Here is a 16,417-nt window from a genome sequence, read left to right as displayed (position 1 = left end):
AGATGCCCACAATTAAGGTTCTGTCCTCAAGCACATCTCCCCACTGGGCAGCCCTGTCTTCAGGGGGTTGGTTGTGTGACCAGAACGTGAGACTGTGTGCCCCTAAGCAACTGTGTCCATGTCCTTGTGTCTTCCTGTTCAAAAGTGACTGGGAGACTGAACCCCATTCTGAGAGCTAGGAGGTTCAGCATTGTTTTATGAGACCTCCATTCTGTTGTATTTGGGTCAGTGTGAACCAGTGTGTACGTGTGTGTGACAAGTATAGCCCAGTATTCTTTTATATGTGCAAACATCCTTAACAAGAATGACGTGGAGAGTGTTGTGAGGCTGGGGTGTTTCCCTATGTATATCTGTAAGTCTATAACTGTCATGGTGTCACAGAGAGTTTATGTGCTGGCGTCTGTGTGTGTCAAGATATGTGTGAGCCTGTGAGTCGTGGGTGCGTGTCCCCATCGTTTCCCGGAATGGATGTGTGTGCGCACACGCACCACCACGATGTGTGCATCACTGTGATGCTGGGTGTGGGTGTGGTGTGAAGGGGAAGATGTGTGTCACTGTGTCTGTGGGAGTCCTGCCTCTGAGCCACCCCCAGTCCACCCTCCTCCCCCAGTTCTGTGGCTCCCTCCCAGACAGTGGCCCTGCCCCTCCCCTCTTCTCCCTCCCAACTGGTCCCTGCAGGGGGGGGGGGGGAGCTGGTGCTGCCACCCCCCCTCCCCATCCAGGCCCCATAAATAGCAGCAGAACCAGAGCCGGAGCTGGCGCCAGCGGCAGGAGCAGCAAGGGATTCAGGGCCAGGGCCAGAGCTGGAGAGAGGAACCCCCCAACTAGAGCCCAGGTGAGCCTCCCCTTCCTCCCTAGCCTAGCCCAGCCCTGCCCAGCCCAGCCTGGTCCAGTCTCTGTAACAACATCTCCCCCAGCCCCAGGAGAAGTCTTCCGTCCTGCCCCTTCCCCTCACTACCACATGTCCTTGCCCATCTCAGGGGACCTACAAGAACTGGAGACTTGGGGCTGGAAGGCAGAGACCCCGGCAACCCAGACACTCCCTCACAGACCCAGAAAGGCACACGCTGTGGTGGGTGGGGGGGTGGGGGGTCTCCGAACAGAGAAGGGTCCCAGTTTTGAGGGAGGTTCCTACAGGAACTGTCACACCCTTCTGGAGATAGACACGACGAGGGGACAGACACACAGGGTGGGAGCACTCAGACACACCAATGCACACTCGCTGGGAGACACACAACATAAGATCAGACAGCCTCACCCTGAGACGGACGGAGACACATACAGAGATGAACTGACCGGCCATGAACTCAGGCCAGCGCACCCCTGCCTGCTGCTGCCCGAGGCTTGGTACCACTGCTGGGGGAGGGTGGTGTGCAAGCATCCCACAGGCAGCGTGGAGGGGGCTGCAGTTCCCCAAAACTCTCGTCGCTAAGAGACAGTGCTAGTGCTGCCAAGAAGTGTGAGAACAGGGGAGGTGGGAAGGAAAGAGAGAGTTGTCATTGTGGGAGCCCCTGCCAGGAACCTAGAGGAGCTTTCAGCAGGGACAGGGCTCTGCCTCTAACACCCCAAGCGCACCACCCCTCCCTCCCCCTCAGCCAGCCAGAAGGTGAGTAGGGGGAGGTAAATAAGGACGGCCCCCAGGGCACCTTCCACCCTGCCTCCTCCTACCCCCTGCAGCTCCATTCCTGAGGCCCATCCTCTTCAGGCTTCCAGGGGCCGGTCCACCGCCTGCCCCACCCCCTCGCCTCAGTTCATCTCCCCTCAGCCAAGACTGAATGCAGCACTGGCACAAATATCAGTTGGGAAATAGCAGAAGGTGCTGAGGCAGAAAAAACTGTGGATCAATCAATGGCCTGGAAACCAAGACTGCCAGGAACCTCCCCCCACCCTCTAGCCCTGTCCAGCCCCATCCATGCGTACTGTGCCAGAAAGAGTGACAGAAGCACAGGGCTGTGCAGGAGGGGGAGACCAAGTCCTCTGCCCTCCTCTGCTCAGAGCTCCAGGGGAAGCCGAGCCCAGAGAGGGTAGTGGGAACAGGAGGTCCATGAGGTCCAAGGCCTCAGGAAGCAGGGCAAGGGACGGTGGGGCCCAGGCTCCGGGATGACAGACTCCCTCCTCAGGCATGTGTTCCCTTTCCAGTGGCCGCACTATCTGCTCTGTCCCCACAGTGACATGTCGAACCCTGAGATGGAATGGGTGCCTGAGCCCCAAGCCATGACACTGGGGGCCTCTCGGGTGGAGCTTCGGGTATCCTGTCATGGCCTCTTGGACCGAGACACACTCACCAAGCCCCACCCCTGCGTGCTGCTCAAGCTCTACTCTGGGGACCAGTGGATGGAGGTGAGGGGGGAGTGGCGGGGCACCAGCCTTTCCTTCACTGATCTCCTGGCCTGGGAAGGAAGGGGACTTGGTGGGGGCAACAGAAGCCTCAGAGGGCAATGTGAAGACCCTGAGGGACCTCTTTCAGGCTGTGTGGGTAACCTTGAGAAGGGCGTGCTGTCATGGCAAACACAAACCATTCTACAGCGTCTGAGTTCCAGAGGGTCCTGAGATGGCCCCACAGGGAGTGGCGCTGCCCCCAGGGGCCTTATAAGAGCCCCAGAGGGCCAATGGTCTAGTGAGCTGGTGGCCCCCTGAGAGAAGGGGTTCAGTCGAGGGAGGGAAGAGCTAGTAGCTGGGGTTGTGCAAGCCCAAGGAACCCTGGCATGATGGGTGATCCAGGGCTAGGAAAAACACTTGGGTTCCCAGAGAGCCCTCACCCTCCCTGCCACAGGTGGAGCGCACGGAGGTGCTGCGCTCCTGCTCCAGCCCTGTCTTCTCTCGGGTGCTGGCCCTTGAGTACTTTTTTGAGGAAAAGCAGCCCCTGCAGTTCCATGCGTTTGATGCCGAAGATGGAGCCACCAGCCCCAGCAATGACACCTTCCTTGGCTCTACAGAGTGCACCTTGGGCCAGGTCTGCATTCCCATCCCACCCTACCCCCATCGGCTTCTACCTCTGAAATCCAGAATAACGGAGAGCATGCCCTCTGGAGCTAGTTCATTAGAGGCTTGGCCTCCCATCTCTGCCATTCACTGGCTGTGCTGCCTTGGGCAAGGTACTTAGCCTCTCAGACTCCCAGTTTCCTCATCTATACAGCAGGGGGTCACAGTGCCTGCCTTAAGGCTGCTGTAGAAATTAAATCCAACCCCTAGTCCAAGTGGCACTTATTACCCTGGTCAAGGCAGGTGGGGCATCACAGCTGGGTCCCCCTCCACCTCCATTTCCAGATTGTGTCACAAACCAAGGTCACTAAGCCATTGCTGCTGAAGAATGGGAAGACTGCGGGAAGGTCCACCATCACGGTAGGCAAGGTCACCTGTACTCACCCTCATGCAGGGCATTCAATGCCCCTGAGTGGACATCCATGGTGACTTCATGCCCAGGACTGGCCCCCACTTAAGGGAAAGGGCGCAGGGTGGCTCTTGTAGTAGGGGGGTGGGATTTGTCCTGCCACTTGTGTTCTCCTTGCAGATTGTGGCCGAGGAGGTGTCTGGCACCAATGACTATGTGCAGCTCACCTTCAGAGCCCACAAGCTGGACAACAAGGTTGCAACCCCAGAGTCCAGGCCCTCCACTCAAGACAAATCCCAGGGTCCCAGCCCTGCTCCCTTCTCAGTGTTACCCATCTCCCCCTGCACACCTCACCAAGCTCATGGGCCCTTTCCCTTATGTCCCCAGGATCTGTTCAGCAAGTCTGACCCTTTCATGGAGATCTATAAGACCAATGAGGACCAGAGTGACCAGCTGGTTTGGAGGACTGAGGTTGGGGCTATGGGAAAGAAGGGAGGAAGAGCGGAGTAGGGAAACATAGACAGGAGGTGACTGGCTCTCTGGTGCCTCTCCAAGGTGGTGAAGAACAACCTGAACCCCAGCTGGGAGCCATTCCGCCTGTCCCTGCACTCCCTATGCAGCTGCGACATCCACCGGCCTCTCAAGGTGAAGCCCCTGCCGAGCAAGGGCAGCCTACTGAAGCATCCAGCCTTCTATCTGAAACCTTCCCCCATGAATGTAGCAAGTCTTCCCTCTCCCACAAGATAAGATCTTCCTGTCACAGCTCATTGTTCCTATATGCATGCCTTTTATCAGAAGCCAAAGTCCCTGCCAGACTGAGCCAAAGAATGCGCTTCTCAGTAGATGGCCTCTCTGGGCAGGCTGAGTTCATCTTTTGGGGCCTAGAGACTGTTGGACTGCTACCTCCCTGAGTCCCTCCCCCTTCCCCCAGGAATCACTGCAAAGCATCCCTGACCCTGATTGTCTACTGCCTTCTCAGTTTCTGGTGTATGACTACGACTCAAGTGGGAAACATGACTTCATTGGCGAGTTCACCAGCACCTTCCAGGAGATGCAGGAAGGAACAGCAAATCCTGGACAAGAGGTGTCACAAAGATCCCCCATGATTCTCCCTCAAGATCCCTGGGAAAATCCTGGGGGTGACGCTGAAGAGGCCACCATATGTGATAGGAGTTGGAGAGAGTAGAAATACCCCAGGCACAGCCTAAGGACTGAGCCATGGAGGTCTTGCTCTGGGTGGCTCTGCTGGAAGTGGGGTGAGGGGTCACCTGATGGAATTGTGACATGGGCTTTTGGGGTATGTGGGGTCTAGATGCAGTGGGACTGCATCAACCCCAAGTATCGGGACAAAAAGAAGAACTACAAGAGCTCGGGGACCGTAGTGCTGGCCCAGTGCACGGTAAATCCCAGTGCCAGCCTCAAGCCTAGCCCCAGCCCTGAGCCCTACTGCAGCCTCACATTCAACTCTTCCCTTACTTCTAAGAACTGAAAACCCTTGCCCTATACCACTGCCAACTTCAACCTCAAAAACTCTAGTTTTTCCACTTCCCCAACAGAAGCCCTATCTAGCTCCCTCTTCAAAGGACCATCCCTCCACCTTACCTCTTCTGCTTCCATTAGGTGGAAAAAGTGCATACCTTCCTGGATTACATCATGGGTGGCTGCCAGATTAGCTTCACGGTAAAGGCCCAGGGATGGGGACACAGGCAAGAGGGAAGGGCTGAGCCCACAGTGAACAGAAGGTGCCCAGAATCCTCTCTGCCCTATGAGGCCTCTCATGAGCCCCGCACTGTCACCTTGTACCCCCTCATCCCACCCCATGATGATGCTACCTATGGGCTCGCCCAGATTTACCTTAGTCCCCTACAGACACTAGCTCTGGCCTAGCCTCTGTTGGCTCTCAAGGATGGAACAAGTCCCTTTTCCAGGTGGCCATTGACTTCACAGCCTCCAATGGGGACCCAAGGAGCAGCCAGTCCCTACACTGCCTCAGCCCCCGCCAGCCCAACCACTACCTGCAGGCCCTGCGCGCAGTGGGAGGCATCTGCCAAGACTATGACAGGTAGGAAGAGGTGGGGGCAGCCATGGGGAGACAGGCATGGAGGCCTTGCCCAATGGGCCCTACAGCCTTTTCTTCTCCTCAGTGATAAGCGGTTCCCAGCATTTGGCTTTGGGGCTCGAATCCCTCCCAACTTCGAGGTAGGCTGGGTGCCAAGAGAAGAGAGGAGATGGTGGGGGAGTGAGACAGGACGGATCTCCTTGCTGTTCTCACCTTACCCTCACAGGTGTCCCATGACTTTGCTATCAACTTTGACCCCGAAAATCCTGAATGTGAAGGTAAGGGGAGGTTCCCACCAGCCCCACCTCCGTCCAGCTTGCTGCACACTTCCTACATGCCGTGCCAGAACACAGACTGCATTCCCATGGGCCCAGCTCCCTGACCCTTTACCCATCCAGTGACTGTCTTCCTTTAGTAAGACTTCCAGACCCTGGCCCAGCATCTCCCCACCCAACAGCCCCAGTGACTGGGCCTTCCAACTCTCCTACCTACTAAGGAAGTAGTGGGGGGTGAGGTAGGACACCTCCTTGCTTTAAGGGGTGTCGGGAAGGGCTCCCTGCTAATCTCTGACAGCCTCACCTCTGCCCACAGAGATCTCGGGGGTCATCACTGCTTACCGTCGATGCCTGCCCCAGATCCAGCTCTATGGCCCTACCAATGTGGCCCCCATCATCAACCGCGTGGCGGGGCCAGCCCAGAGGGAGCAGAGCACCGGACAAGCCACGGTGAGGAGAGGAAGTAGGCAACTAGGCTCTGTCCCGGTGTCTTTAATAGGGGCCAGGAGCCAAAGCCCTTGCACACAGAGCCTATCAACTCTTCCTTCCCTCCATCTGCCTTCAGAAGTACTCAGTGCTGCTGGTGCTCACAGACGGCGTGGTGAGCGACATGGCCGAGACCCGCACTGCCATTGTGCGCGCTTCCCGCCTGCCCATGTCTATCATCATCGTGGGTGTGGGCAATGCTGACTTCACCGACATGCGGCTGCTGGATGGTGACGACGGTCCCTTGCGCTGCCCCCGAGGGGTGCCCGCGGCCCGCGACATCGTCCAGTTTGTACCCTTCCGGGACTTCAAGGATGTAAGTCCCGATGCCCCCTCCCAACAGGAATCTTCAAGCCCTAAATCTGACCTGGTTCTCCCACTGGGTCGTTGTCCTGAGAAGGTCGGTGGAGTCCAGCGGGCCATGCCAAAACCACGCCCCCATCTGACCCCGCCCCTTGCGCTCTGGCTCCTAACCAAGTCCTCTGGCCCCTCACCCGCAGGCCTCACCCTCTGCGCTGGCTAAGTGCGTCCTGGCCGAGGTGCCCAGGCAGGTGGTGGAGTACTACGCCAGCCAAGGCATCAGCCCCGGAGTGCCCAGACCCTGCACGCCAGCCACGACTCCAAGCCCTAGCCCGTGACTGCCTCCCATCGGACTGACACTCCCTCAGCCTCTCAGTGAGTCCTGAGGGCCCAAAGGTATGGACACTAGAGGGTACAAGGTGGGGCTTGGTGGAGCCCATCTTGGCCGAATGTGGTATAGACGAGGGTGCTTACAACTCTCCCACACTCTCCCAGGTGCCTGTCCTGACCCTTGTGACTCCAGTGATCAGTGCCTCTCCCTCTTGGATCAGCTGTGCCCCCTGGGTCCTGGAAGTGAGTGGAGAGCCCTGCCCCATCTCTCCAGGTCCCAGAGCTGTTAGCCTTGTGGCCCCTCAATGACTCTTCAGTGATCTTGACTTTCTGGCCGTTAATAAAGGGAACTACTCCTAACACCTCAGCCTCTACCCATCATGTTTCAGGTGCCCATTGAACAGTCTGTAGTACCCACAAACACCATTAAGAAATGAGGACTATCACCTTTCAAAAACTAGGCCAGAGCTCACCAGACAGCCAAATGTCTCTACAGTTTCACCCCAACTATTTACCAATGAGATCTGAGGAACCTTGATCCTCATCTCCCAACCCCAGGGGACCCAGGCACCTTGGCAGTTAATCACTGGAGATGAGGGAGGTAATAAGGGGCTATCAAGGGGGCAGGCAAATGCCTTTGTACAGCTGTCTCCAGAGAAGCCCAGATGAGTCCCCAGAGGCTGAACTCCAGCCCCCACACAGCTGTGGGGTGGGACCCAGAAGGGCTGTGTGGGAACTGAAGGAGGGCAGCAGGAGGTCTAGTGAATTATGAATACAGAGGGGGCATTTAACATGTCACCTGGTTTTCCTGGTTGTATGAATGTGTATGTGTGTGTGTTCATGCACTGCACATTCCTGATTCTCCATGAGGATGGCCTTAATGGTTCAAGAGTCTAGCTGTATACTTTTAATAACATTAACAATAGCAGCACATATTGTTTTGCTAAAGAAAAAGCAGTAGGCCTGGAACTTGAGCCTGGGCCCATCTGACTAAAGTGCTCACACTCTTAATTACTAACATGCAACTTCTGTGTGGGATGTACCTGTGTGACCCACATCTTGTGACCCAGGTGTATGTATATGTGGCCTGATTGTGTGTATGAGTGCTGGTACCTGTGAATGGGCATCTCTGCCTGTGTGTATGCCTCAGCTGATCAAGGAGAGTGTGCCAGAACAGTAGTGGGTCTGAATTGCAGCTCCAAAGAGCAGATGAGACACTTGTGAAACCCAGAGTGAGGGAAGAAGAGCTGGGCTCCTGAAGAGACCCTGCCCATCCCAGCCTCTCCCTTCAATGATGTGTGTGGAAGGGGATGCAGGAGGAGAGGGCAAACATGCCATGAGCCAGCCACAGTCAGAGAGTAGCCAGTAGCCAGTAGCCAGTGGTGGGAAAGGGAGAGACGTTCAAGAAATCCTGGGGGTGGGGGTGGGGGTGGAAGAGAGGCCTCCCATTGCAGGCTTCCAAGCAGCAGAGGGACAAGGCTGGGCTAGAGGAGGCAAGGAGGGAACAAGAACTAGGATGGGAAGAGGCAGCTGGGGAGGGGGTGGATAGAGGAGACAGAAAGGAAGAGAGACATATGGGAGCCTCTTCCCCCATACCTGATTGATTCTCCCATTTATTATGTCCCTTAGAGTACATGATGAGGTTGCTGCTCCCAGTTCAATGCCTCTGATCTGCCCAGATTCCCCACCCACTCTCACCATAGGCTGCTGAAGCAGAGGGCTGGATTACCATGGCAACTGTGAGACCTAGGGATAGCTATAAACAGGCCTGGCCCAGTCACTCATGCTCCTGGGCTTCTGTGCAGTGGTGGTGGTAGGGGGAGGCTCCATCTGGCCCAATCTCCACCCCTCCACCTCATTTTTATTAGGCCTCCAGAATTGAAAGGCATCACTCAGCCCAGTTAGGGAGCTTCCCAGTTTCTTCTCTCTCTCTCTCTCTCTCTCTCTCTCTCTCTCACACACACACGCACACACGCACACACGCACACACACACACACACACACACACACACACACACACACACGTCTGGAGCAAGGATAAAAAATGAACACTTCTTAAATTGCAAGAAAATTAGCCAATAGTGTAAAGTTCTGTCTGGACTTGAAGTTTAATTCACAAAAGCTGCATTCTCTCAGCTCTTTGTCATGCTGGGGAAAGTCTCAGAAAGGCAGGAGGTAGCAGGATCACCTTATGTAGGTCTGGAGGTCAAGGCAGCCCGAAGGGAACAGAAGAGAACCAGTGCATGAGCTCATCCACTGCCAAGGCTGCAGCCAGGAAGCTGGAGCAGGACAGGAAGTCCCTTTGGTGAGATTGTCTTGCGGAGACCACTGGACTCCCACACTAAGGAGATGCCAGAACTGGAGAGGTGTCTGAAGTCATCTAATCCAAATGAAGATTAGATGAGGTAACCAAGACCCAGGGAGCAAATAATTTTCTCAAGATTACAGAGGTATCTTGTGGCAGCTGGGCTAGCACCCAGGTCTCCAGACTCCTGCCCAGAGTTCTCTCCCAGCCCACACCAACCACCCCAAGAGCTCCTCAGGCCTTTGCAACTCTGGGCCCTGAGGCCACTGGGCTGGGTACTTGGAAATCCTCTCGGATAAACTTTCCAGTCTGCTTGGTTATTGGGAATTAAAATATTGAAGATGCAATAGTCCTAAATGGGGATATTACAAGCCCCAGAATGAAAATACAGCCTTATTGCTAATGGCACAACAGGTTGAAAACCTTGAATTAAAATCTAAACTGAAGGGGAGGCTGCACTCCCTCACCTCCCACACACTGTCACCCAGCCATCATCCACGCCCCCCTCCCATACACACACAATGCCTGCCACTGGCTCCTGCAGATCTCAGTATCCTAGTCATGTGAATTTGGGCAGAAGGTAGAAGGTTTCTTTGCATGGCCTTCCTGAGGGGCCAGGAACTCTCTCCCAGAAAATGACCATCATCTAATTTCAAAGTGTGCCTTGAGGGTCCAGGAAGTTAGGGGATATTGCTGTGGTCATACAAGGGAGTATCTGGCACCAGAAGATGCTCAGTAACCACCTCGTGAATGGTACAGCTGCCTCCTGGATGGTACCCCACTCACCCACCCACCTCTTCCACCACTCCGCGGCCCCAAGCGGCTCAAGGGAAAAAGTGGGAGTGGTCCCCGGACCCGGGGCCGCCGGAGGACAGCCGGTCACAACGAGCCTTGTAGATGTCGCGCTCCCTGGCCAGGCGGGCCACCTCGGCCCGCATCGCGTCCAGCTGGGCGGCCAGGCGGGCGCGATCTGCCTCCAGCCCGCGCCGCTGCTGCAGCCTCTTGGAGCGACAGGCCTGCGCGTACCCACGATTCTTCAGCGTGCGGCGCCTCTGCTTCAGCCGCAGCGCCTCGTCGCGCCCGCAGCCCCGCAGCTGTCGGTTTAACTCCCTCACAGACATCGACACCAGCGCCGCGTCGGAAAACCGCTGGGCCAGCTGCAGAGAGAGCAGGTAGAAGAGACCTGGCCAGGACGGGGTCCCGCCCCGATCCTCTCTCAGGTCCCAAAGCCCGGCTGCCCCGCCTCCCAAGAAGGGCCCGCCCTCGGCTCTCTCACTGACTAGAAACCTCGCCCTCCCACTGAATCTATCTCCCGGTCCAGACCCCGCCCCAGACCTCAACACTTCCGGGTCCCCCAGGGTCCTTACTGTGGGACTCGGCGCCCCTCTGGCCCGGCCCGGCGCTGTCAGGCGAGCCAATCCTGCACTTGAATGCCGCGCGACCCCTGCACGGTCCTCAATTAGCACCCGGCTCCAGCCTCAAGTCTCCAGTGGACCTGCGCCCCCATAGACCCCGTCTTTCCAACGCACCTGGCTCTCCTGTCCTGAAGCCCGCAACCCTGTGACCCTCAAAGGATTTGTATTACATCCTAATGCCTTCAACACCCCCATCTGTGTCTATAATTAATAGGATGAATCCCAATCCTCCTTGAGAAGAGTGGAGGCTGGAGAAGCACGAAGCCTTGAAAAGGCCAACCTCGTTATCGTTCCCACAGTTTTAACTCCGCTCCATTCCACGCACAACTCTTTCCCTGTTTTCCACGCACGGTGTGGTGTATCTATCTACCTCCCCGTAATCGACTGCTCCCTTACGCTTTTTAATTCTCAACTCTCCTTTTTCTGTCCTCTTCTAACCTATCTTCTCCGTCTTCCTCCTGGATTAGCATATTCATTTCCTGTAGTGTTGATTATGATCTCGGACGCTGAAATAAATCCGGCAGGCAGGATTATTGGCCAGTAACGAATGGAGGACTGTGGTTCGCTCTGACCATCAGCGGAGAGCGGGAAGCCTCATCCTCTTTTTATTAGGATTTCAAAAGCTACCAGAACAGGGGGTGTGACATTCCAGTCAACAACAGGAGAATTTTTACAAGTGAAAGAATTCTTACAGTAGCATTAATATGTAAAATATGGCCAGGGTAACTCCTGGTTTAGCTAGCACCTATCAAGGAAGCAAGGCAGACACACTAATCCTCAAGGCCAGCTCCATTTTAAGACTTCATTAACAAGGAAGCAGATGGAGTACACAACAGAACCTGTTTTACCCAGGATTCCACGACTCAGTGGCCTTGACAGCCTAAAGCTGAAGGCGGAGACAAGAGTTGCTCATCATCTCCTGAGTCATGGGATGCCACCTGGGTGGAGGGGCATGAGAATGCCCCTACCCAGAGATCTGTCTTCCTGCAACAATTTCCACTTGAAAAAAAGGGAGGGGACAGAATGTTGTTTTCTCTATATGATTTCTTCCAAGGGCCCTTCTTCCCTTCTCCTGCCCTCTTGTCTCTTTTCCACTCCAGGAACTCCTTCCCTCACCCTGCCTCCCCTCAGAGCAGCTCACAGATCACTCACCTGGACATGCTGGGCTCCTGTCTCCTCTGGGCTCCCTGGGTAGTAGCTGTGGGGCCCCTCAACAGGCACTGAGCTCTGACCCTGCAGCAGCTCCACTGCCTCCTCAGAACTCAGCCCCAGTGCCTCCCCGGCCCCCAGCTGCTGCTGCAGGGTGGCCATCCAGTACAGCTCCTCAAGGCCTGGCCGGGGTCCCTCAGTGGCTCCCACCATGCCTGGCTCACTGAAGGTGGGTGAAGGAGGCACTGAGCTGTAAGGTGTGGAGCCCACTGAGGCTGTGAGGGGGCCAAGTGGCCCCTCAGAATTTTCCCGCTTTACCTCAAACTTCATCAAGTCAAAGTCATTGACATATTCCATGGCCAGGGGGCTGGGAGGCAGTGCCATTCTGGGGCTGGATCAGGAGGGGGCACACCTGCAAAAAAGAGGAAATGTTTGGAGCACTTGGGGGCTGCCTGCCTGCTTCCTCCACCAAAACCTGCTCCCCCAAAGCCCAGGTGCCCTGGAGCCCGAGTTCTGGAAAGCTGGGGTGATGGTGCAGCCCTGTTCCCTGCATAGTCACCTCCAGGCTGGGGGCCAACTTTTCAGGTGGCAGGGTCTCCTGGCCAGGGGTAAGCAGCTTAAAAGCCTGAATGAGCCTCTGGCCCCACTGGTGCCTCTGAGAACTATGGAAACAGGAGGTATATGGCAGTGTTCCAACTCTAATGCTGGAACACCCTGAGACGCTCTGTCATCTCAAGAGGCATCATTCCATTTCCAAGCAATTAAAAAATCTTGCTTAATTAACTGTGACAGAGATTGTATATATTTTTGGACAATGGGAAGCATGTGTGCTATGAATTTTAATACATGTATAAGGATAACATGCTATTATACATCTCTATCTCTCAGAGCACCCAAGACAATGCCTTGCACATAGAAGATCCTTACTGCACATCTGTTCTAAGGATTAATCAATCAATGAATTCCTTTTATAGGAATGAGAGACTTTCCAAGGGGAAGAGAAAGATTCTAGAATCAGTTTTTAAAAAGCTCAGGACTGAGTGGCGACCTTCTTTCCCCAAGGCCAACCTCTCCAAGGGAAACTGACCAACATTGGTTTTTCTCCTTCTATCAGAACCCTCTGTGTTGTGTGACCTTAAGCAGATCACCTTCCCCTTTCTGACCCCAGTTTCCCCTTCAGTTCAATGAAGGGAGTTAGACTTTATCATTTCCCAAAGAGTGATCTGTGAAACACTTACATCTGAGAAACACGTAAGAATAAGTCTGTGCTCATAAAATTTTGAGAAATGCTGCCTCCCATCCCCACTTCTTGCACATTCACAAAGCACAGCAGCATTTTAATCTAAGAAGTCCTTCAGTAAACTGTTCAACTTCAACACAGAGTGTGCCAAACACATCACCAAGGAACTCTCCTCCCTGTTATCAACCATGTAGCATGTGCTCACCTGAGGAATCTCTGGCTAGATGACCCGGGCGAATCTTCCCAGCCTAGAAGTCCCAATCTCTAGCTTAGGTCTCAGTAGCTGCACCTGCAGCCCCAGAAGGGGCAAATCAGGGAGTGCTAATCTCCAAGGCTTAGAGTTTGGCTCCATCCTGATGCCCCACACCTAGGTATCCTTCTTTCCACCCACATCACAGACTCCCAGGCTCTGCCCAAAGAGACGGGAGGAAGGACAAGGTCTCTCTCTCTCCCTGTCCCAGGAAACTCTACTGCACTCCTTACCCTTTAGAGAACAGAGGAGACATGGGCAAAGACACAGACTGAAGGAACTGGTCCTTGGTAGGGAGAAGATGGTGAGACACAGAGAGGAGTCCAGACAGAATTAGATGAAGAGACAAGTGAGGGGGCTTGTTTTTCTTTCTGATGGGAGAGCAATGAGGGACATAAAGCCAGTCAGGGTGGGAATGGGGCAGGGGACAGAAGTGAGGATTCCTGAAAATAGACCACAGACAGCAGACAGCAGGTATCGGAGGAATGGGCTCTAGGTTAGAGGCCCAGCACCCAGGAAGGCTCAGGACATACTCACTTAAGGGACAGCAGAGAGTCAGAGCCAGGTAGGCATAGCTTCCTCAGAGACTGGAGGCCCCATTGAGCCTGGTACGATGTGCTCAGAACAAGGGGCTGTGGGCGCAGAGCCCACAGGGCACTCTTAAAGGGATAGTTCTCTGAGGTCATCTGTGGTCCTTAGGCCTTCAGCCAATGAGGGAAGGGGATCATTTACCTATCTCATTGGCCTGGGGAGGGGGAGAGTTGGGGGGAACAAGAGGAGAGGACAAGTATGCCTCTTCTCAAGGAAGGAAAGAAGACATCTTCCCCAACAAAGCTCCTCACTGATGGTCTGACTCACATGTGCTCAGCTCCCTGGTACCGACCACCATCCTCATGTGAACACAACCCTCAGCCCTTGGTGACTGAAAGTATGGAACTAGAAAAGAGAGCCAGACAAGTCCCCAGTGTCCTCACCCTTCAGGGCTCTGCAGCCCCTTGTCACTATGTTTGGGGACTACAAGCTCTCCCAAACCCACTCTCACCTGGACTGTTGTGTGTCTCCTGTTTTCAGGAATCCTCCCATTTCTGCCCCCTGCCTCACTCCCGCTGTATCTAGCCTCATGATCCTAATAGCTACCACATCAGAAAGAGAAGCCATCTTTTCCACAGTGAATTTCCAGGACTTGACGATCCAATCCCAGTCTCTCCCACTCCTGCTGACCCAGCCCCAGGAAAGGCAGCCCAGCGTAGGAGTAGGAGCAGGAGAAGGGAGAATGGGAAATTCTGCCCCTTCCTTCTGGGCCACCATGGGGCACTGAAATCTAAGCACCACCTATACATCTGAGACTTTTGTAACTGCCCTCATTTGCCCTCTGCTTCCTCTCATCTTTTCCCTGTGTGCAGCTCTAGCCCTCTCTCTTCATCTCTCACTCATCCTGGTTCCCAGATGGCTGGCGGGTGACCTACATTTTCAGCCTAATCCCCTAACACCTCTTAGAGCTATCATCCCTGAGTAGAAGTTGAAACAGGGATATTAGGAATTAGCCAAGGAGATGTTTAAACCTGTCTGAAGCTGTTTAAATAGGGAATAGAACTCCAAGAGCTAAAGGCTATTCCCTACCTTCTGAGGACACCCAAACCCTCCCATGGAGTTAAAAGATCCTCTCTCCCAACCCAGAGAGAAACGATGATCATCATTTATAAAAATGACTCAGTGGGTTTGGCGTCCTCTTGCAAACACCGAAAGGTTGCCAGTTCAATTCCAGGTCAAGGCATATGCCTGGTTGGTTGCTCTCTCACGTCGATGATTCTCCCCTTCTCTTTCTCCCTCCATTCCCTTCTCTCTAAAAACAAATAAAACATTTTTTAAAATAAAAGTTAACCTAATCCCAGCCTTAGGTGAAAAGGTGGGAGATTCATATGCTTTAAGACAGTGGTTCTCAAAGTGTGGTTCCCAGATCAGCAGCATCACCTGGGAACTTGTTAGAAATCCAAATCCTCTTACTTCACCTTAAATCTACTGAATCAGAAACTCTGGGAATGGAAAAAAAAAAAAAGTTTAAAAGTGTGTTTTAAGAAGCCCTCTGGGCAATTTTGATGAACACAAAAATTTGGGAACCACTGTTCTATGGGAAGTCTACAATGAACTCAGCTTTCCTTGGTGCGTGAGTGTTTGTGTGCGGTCTCCCTGCCATGTTCTCTACACACATACAAGAAGGCTAAGATCAGCTGACAACTCTCTCTTCCCACATCTGGCCCCCATTTTGTGGTACAGAGACCATTATCACTATTCAAGAAGAAAGGCTTCTCAGTGCAATTGCCTGGATCTAGTGCTGTTTTGTAAAAGAACCAAAAAGCCCGAGGCCTGGAAACAAAGCCACAGAATTGGAATAGGGATCATAGAGACAGAAAACTTCACACACATGCCCATAGTATGTGGCTCTAGGGCAGGAAAGAGAACCCAGAATTTCCCTGGTTGAAGAAGGAATAAGAAGTGTTGAATGTAGCCCCCTGTTTTTATGCCTGGTCTGGCTAGGCCAGACACTTGCCCCACTCCCCACCTCCAGCAGCTGTCTGGTCTGCACTGATCCTCTTGTTTACTGGAGGGCTCAGAGGAGAGGTGGGAGGGCTAAGCTACTAATGGGCTAAAGTAGTCAGACTAAATAAGCTCAGGCAGGTTGAACTGCTAGGGGCTCAGACTAGGTGCCACTGACCAGGGAAAGGAGTCTAGGAACTGGGGGCTGGGCCAGGGAAAAAGACCAAGGACATGGAAAGGAGAGGACCCACGAGGTGGTTAATGGTCCCCTGTGGGGAAGGGAAGGGATGCATGCTGACAGTAACTGGCTCAAGGACATCTGAGGACAAAAACATGGGATGTAAAAGATGAAGCCAGGTGAACTCTAGGAATGACAGAACAGAGGAAGGGAGGCAGGAAGACTTAACTCAGGAGGCAGTGGGTGCAGATCTGTGACAGAGAGCAGAACAAGTCATGGGTTCCCCAGGGGTCTGGATTGAAGGAGACAGGGGATGTAGGCACATAGAAGAGATAGGCAGAGGGCCATGGGGAACTAAAAGAAAGAGGACAGCTTCTGGGAGGAGACCAAGGAGGGAGTAAGAGTAACAACGAAGGTGATGGGAACAAAGGACTAAAAGGAAAAAATTTCTAGAAGAAAGAAACAAAGGAAAGTAAGATTGAGGACCAAGAACTAAAACAAATACAGAGGAACAGACAGACAGGTGGTCAGGTCACAAAGAAAGAGCGGTGGCCAAAAGACCAA

At 54.0% G+C, this 16,417-nt stretch overlaps 2 protein-coding genes across 3 annotated transcripts; one reads left to right on the top strand and one right to left on the bottom strand.

The window, feature by feature from the left end:
* The first annotated feature begins 747 nt into the window (after positions 1-747).
* On the top strand, positions 748-7,143 carry CPNE6 (copine 6). Its single transcript, XM_090270241.1, has 17 exons — positions 748-835; positions 2,169-2,340; positions 2,774-2,953; positions 3,268-3,342; positions 3,512-3,586; positions 3,719-3,802; positions 3,887-3,976; positions 4,311-4,415; positions 4,644-4,730; positions 4,952-5,011; positions 5,260-5,393; positions 5,476-5,530; positions 5,617-5,668; positions 5,982-6,115; positions 6,231-6,467; positions 6,652-6,847; positions 6,947-7,143. Exons 2-16 carry the CDS (start codon positions 2,173-2,175, stop codon positions 6,787-6,789), a joined length of 1,674 nt encoding a protein of 557 aa, XP_090126367.1. The 5' UTR covers positions 748-835; positions 2,169-2,172; the 3' UTR covers positions 6,790-6,847; positions 6,947-7,143.
* A 1,737-nt stretch (positions 7,144-8,880) lies between these two features.
* On the bottom strand, positions 8,881-12,059 carry NRL (neural retina leucine zipper). Of its 2 annotated transcripts, none has more exons than XM_090271883.1 (3): positions 11,654-12,059; positions 9,881-10,243; positions 8,881-9,161 (listed from the first exon to the last, which is right to left on the bottom strand). In XM_090271883.1, exons 1-2 carry the CDS (start codon positions 12,032-12,034, stop codon positions 9,911-9,913), a joined length of 714 nt encoding a protein of 237 aa, XP_090128009.1. In that variant the 5' UTR covers positions 12,035-12,059; the 3' UTR covers positions 8,881-9,161; positions 9,881-9,910. The 2 variants fall into 2 exon arrangements, with proteins under 2 accessions (XP_090128009.1, XP_090128010.1); XM_090271884.1 differs by having other exon boundaries at positions 8,881-9,060.
* Positions 12,060-16,417: the final 4,358 nt, after the last annotated feature.

Source organism: Furipterus horrens, unplaced genomic scaffold (genome assembly GCF_987537825.1).
Source record: "Furipterus horrens unplaced genomic scaffold, mFurHor1.1.pri manual_scaffold_3, whole genome shotgun sequence".
NCBI classification, from domain to species: Eukaryota; Metazoa; Chordata; class Mammalia; order Chiroptera; family Furipteridae; genus Furipterus; species Furipterus horrens.
Note: the sequence above shows the minus strand (reverse complement) of the source record. Positions and strands in the feature narration are given on the sequence as shown.

Bases quoted from the DNA above. Each gene is read 5' to 3' on its own strand.
- NRL (XM_090271883.1), bottom strand. From the start codon at position 12,034: ATGGCACTGCCTCCCAGCCCCCTGGCCATGGAATATGTCAATGACTTT. The intron at 10,244-11,653 runs GTGAGTGATCTG...CTCTCTCTGCAG, and splicing joins CAGGAGCCCAGCATGTCCAG to CTGGCCCAGCGGTTTTCCGA.
- CPNE6 (XM_090270241.1), top strand. From the start codon at position 2,173: ATGTCGAACCCTGAGATGGAATGGGTGCCTGAGCCCCAAGCCATGACA. The intron at 5,012-5,259 runs GTAAAGGCCCAG...TCCCTTTTCCAG, and splicing joins GCTGCCAGATTAGCTTCACG to GTGGCCATTGACTTCACAGC. The intron at 5,531-5,616 runs GTAGGCTGGGTG...TTACCCTCACAG, and splicing joins GAATCCCTCCCAACTTCGAG to GTGTCCCATGACTTTGCTAT.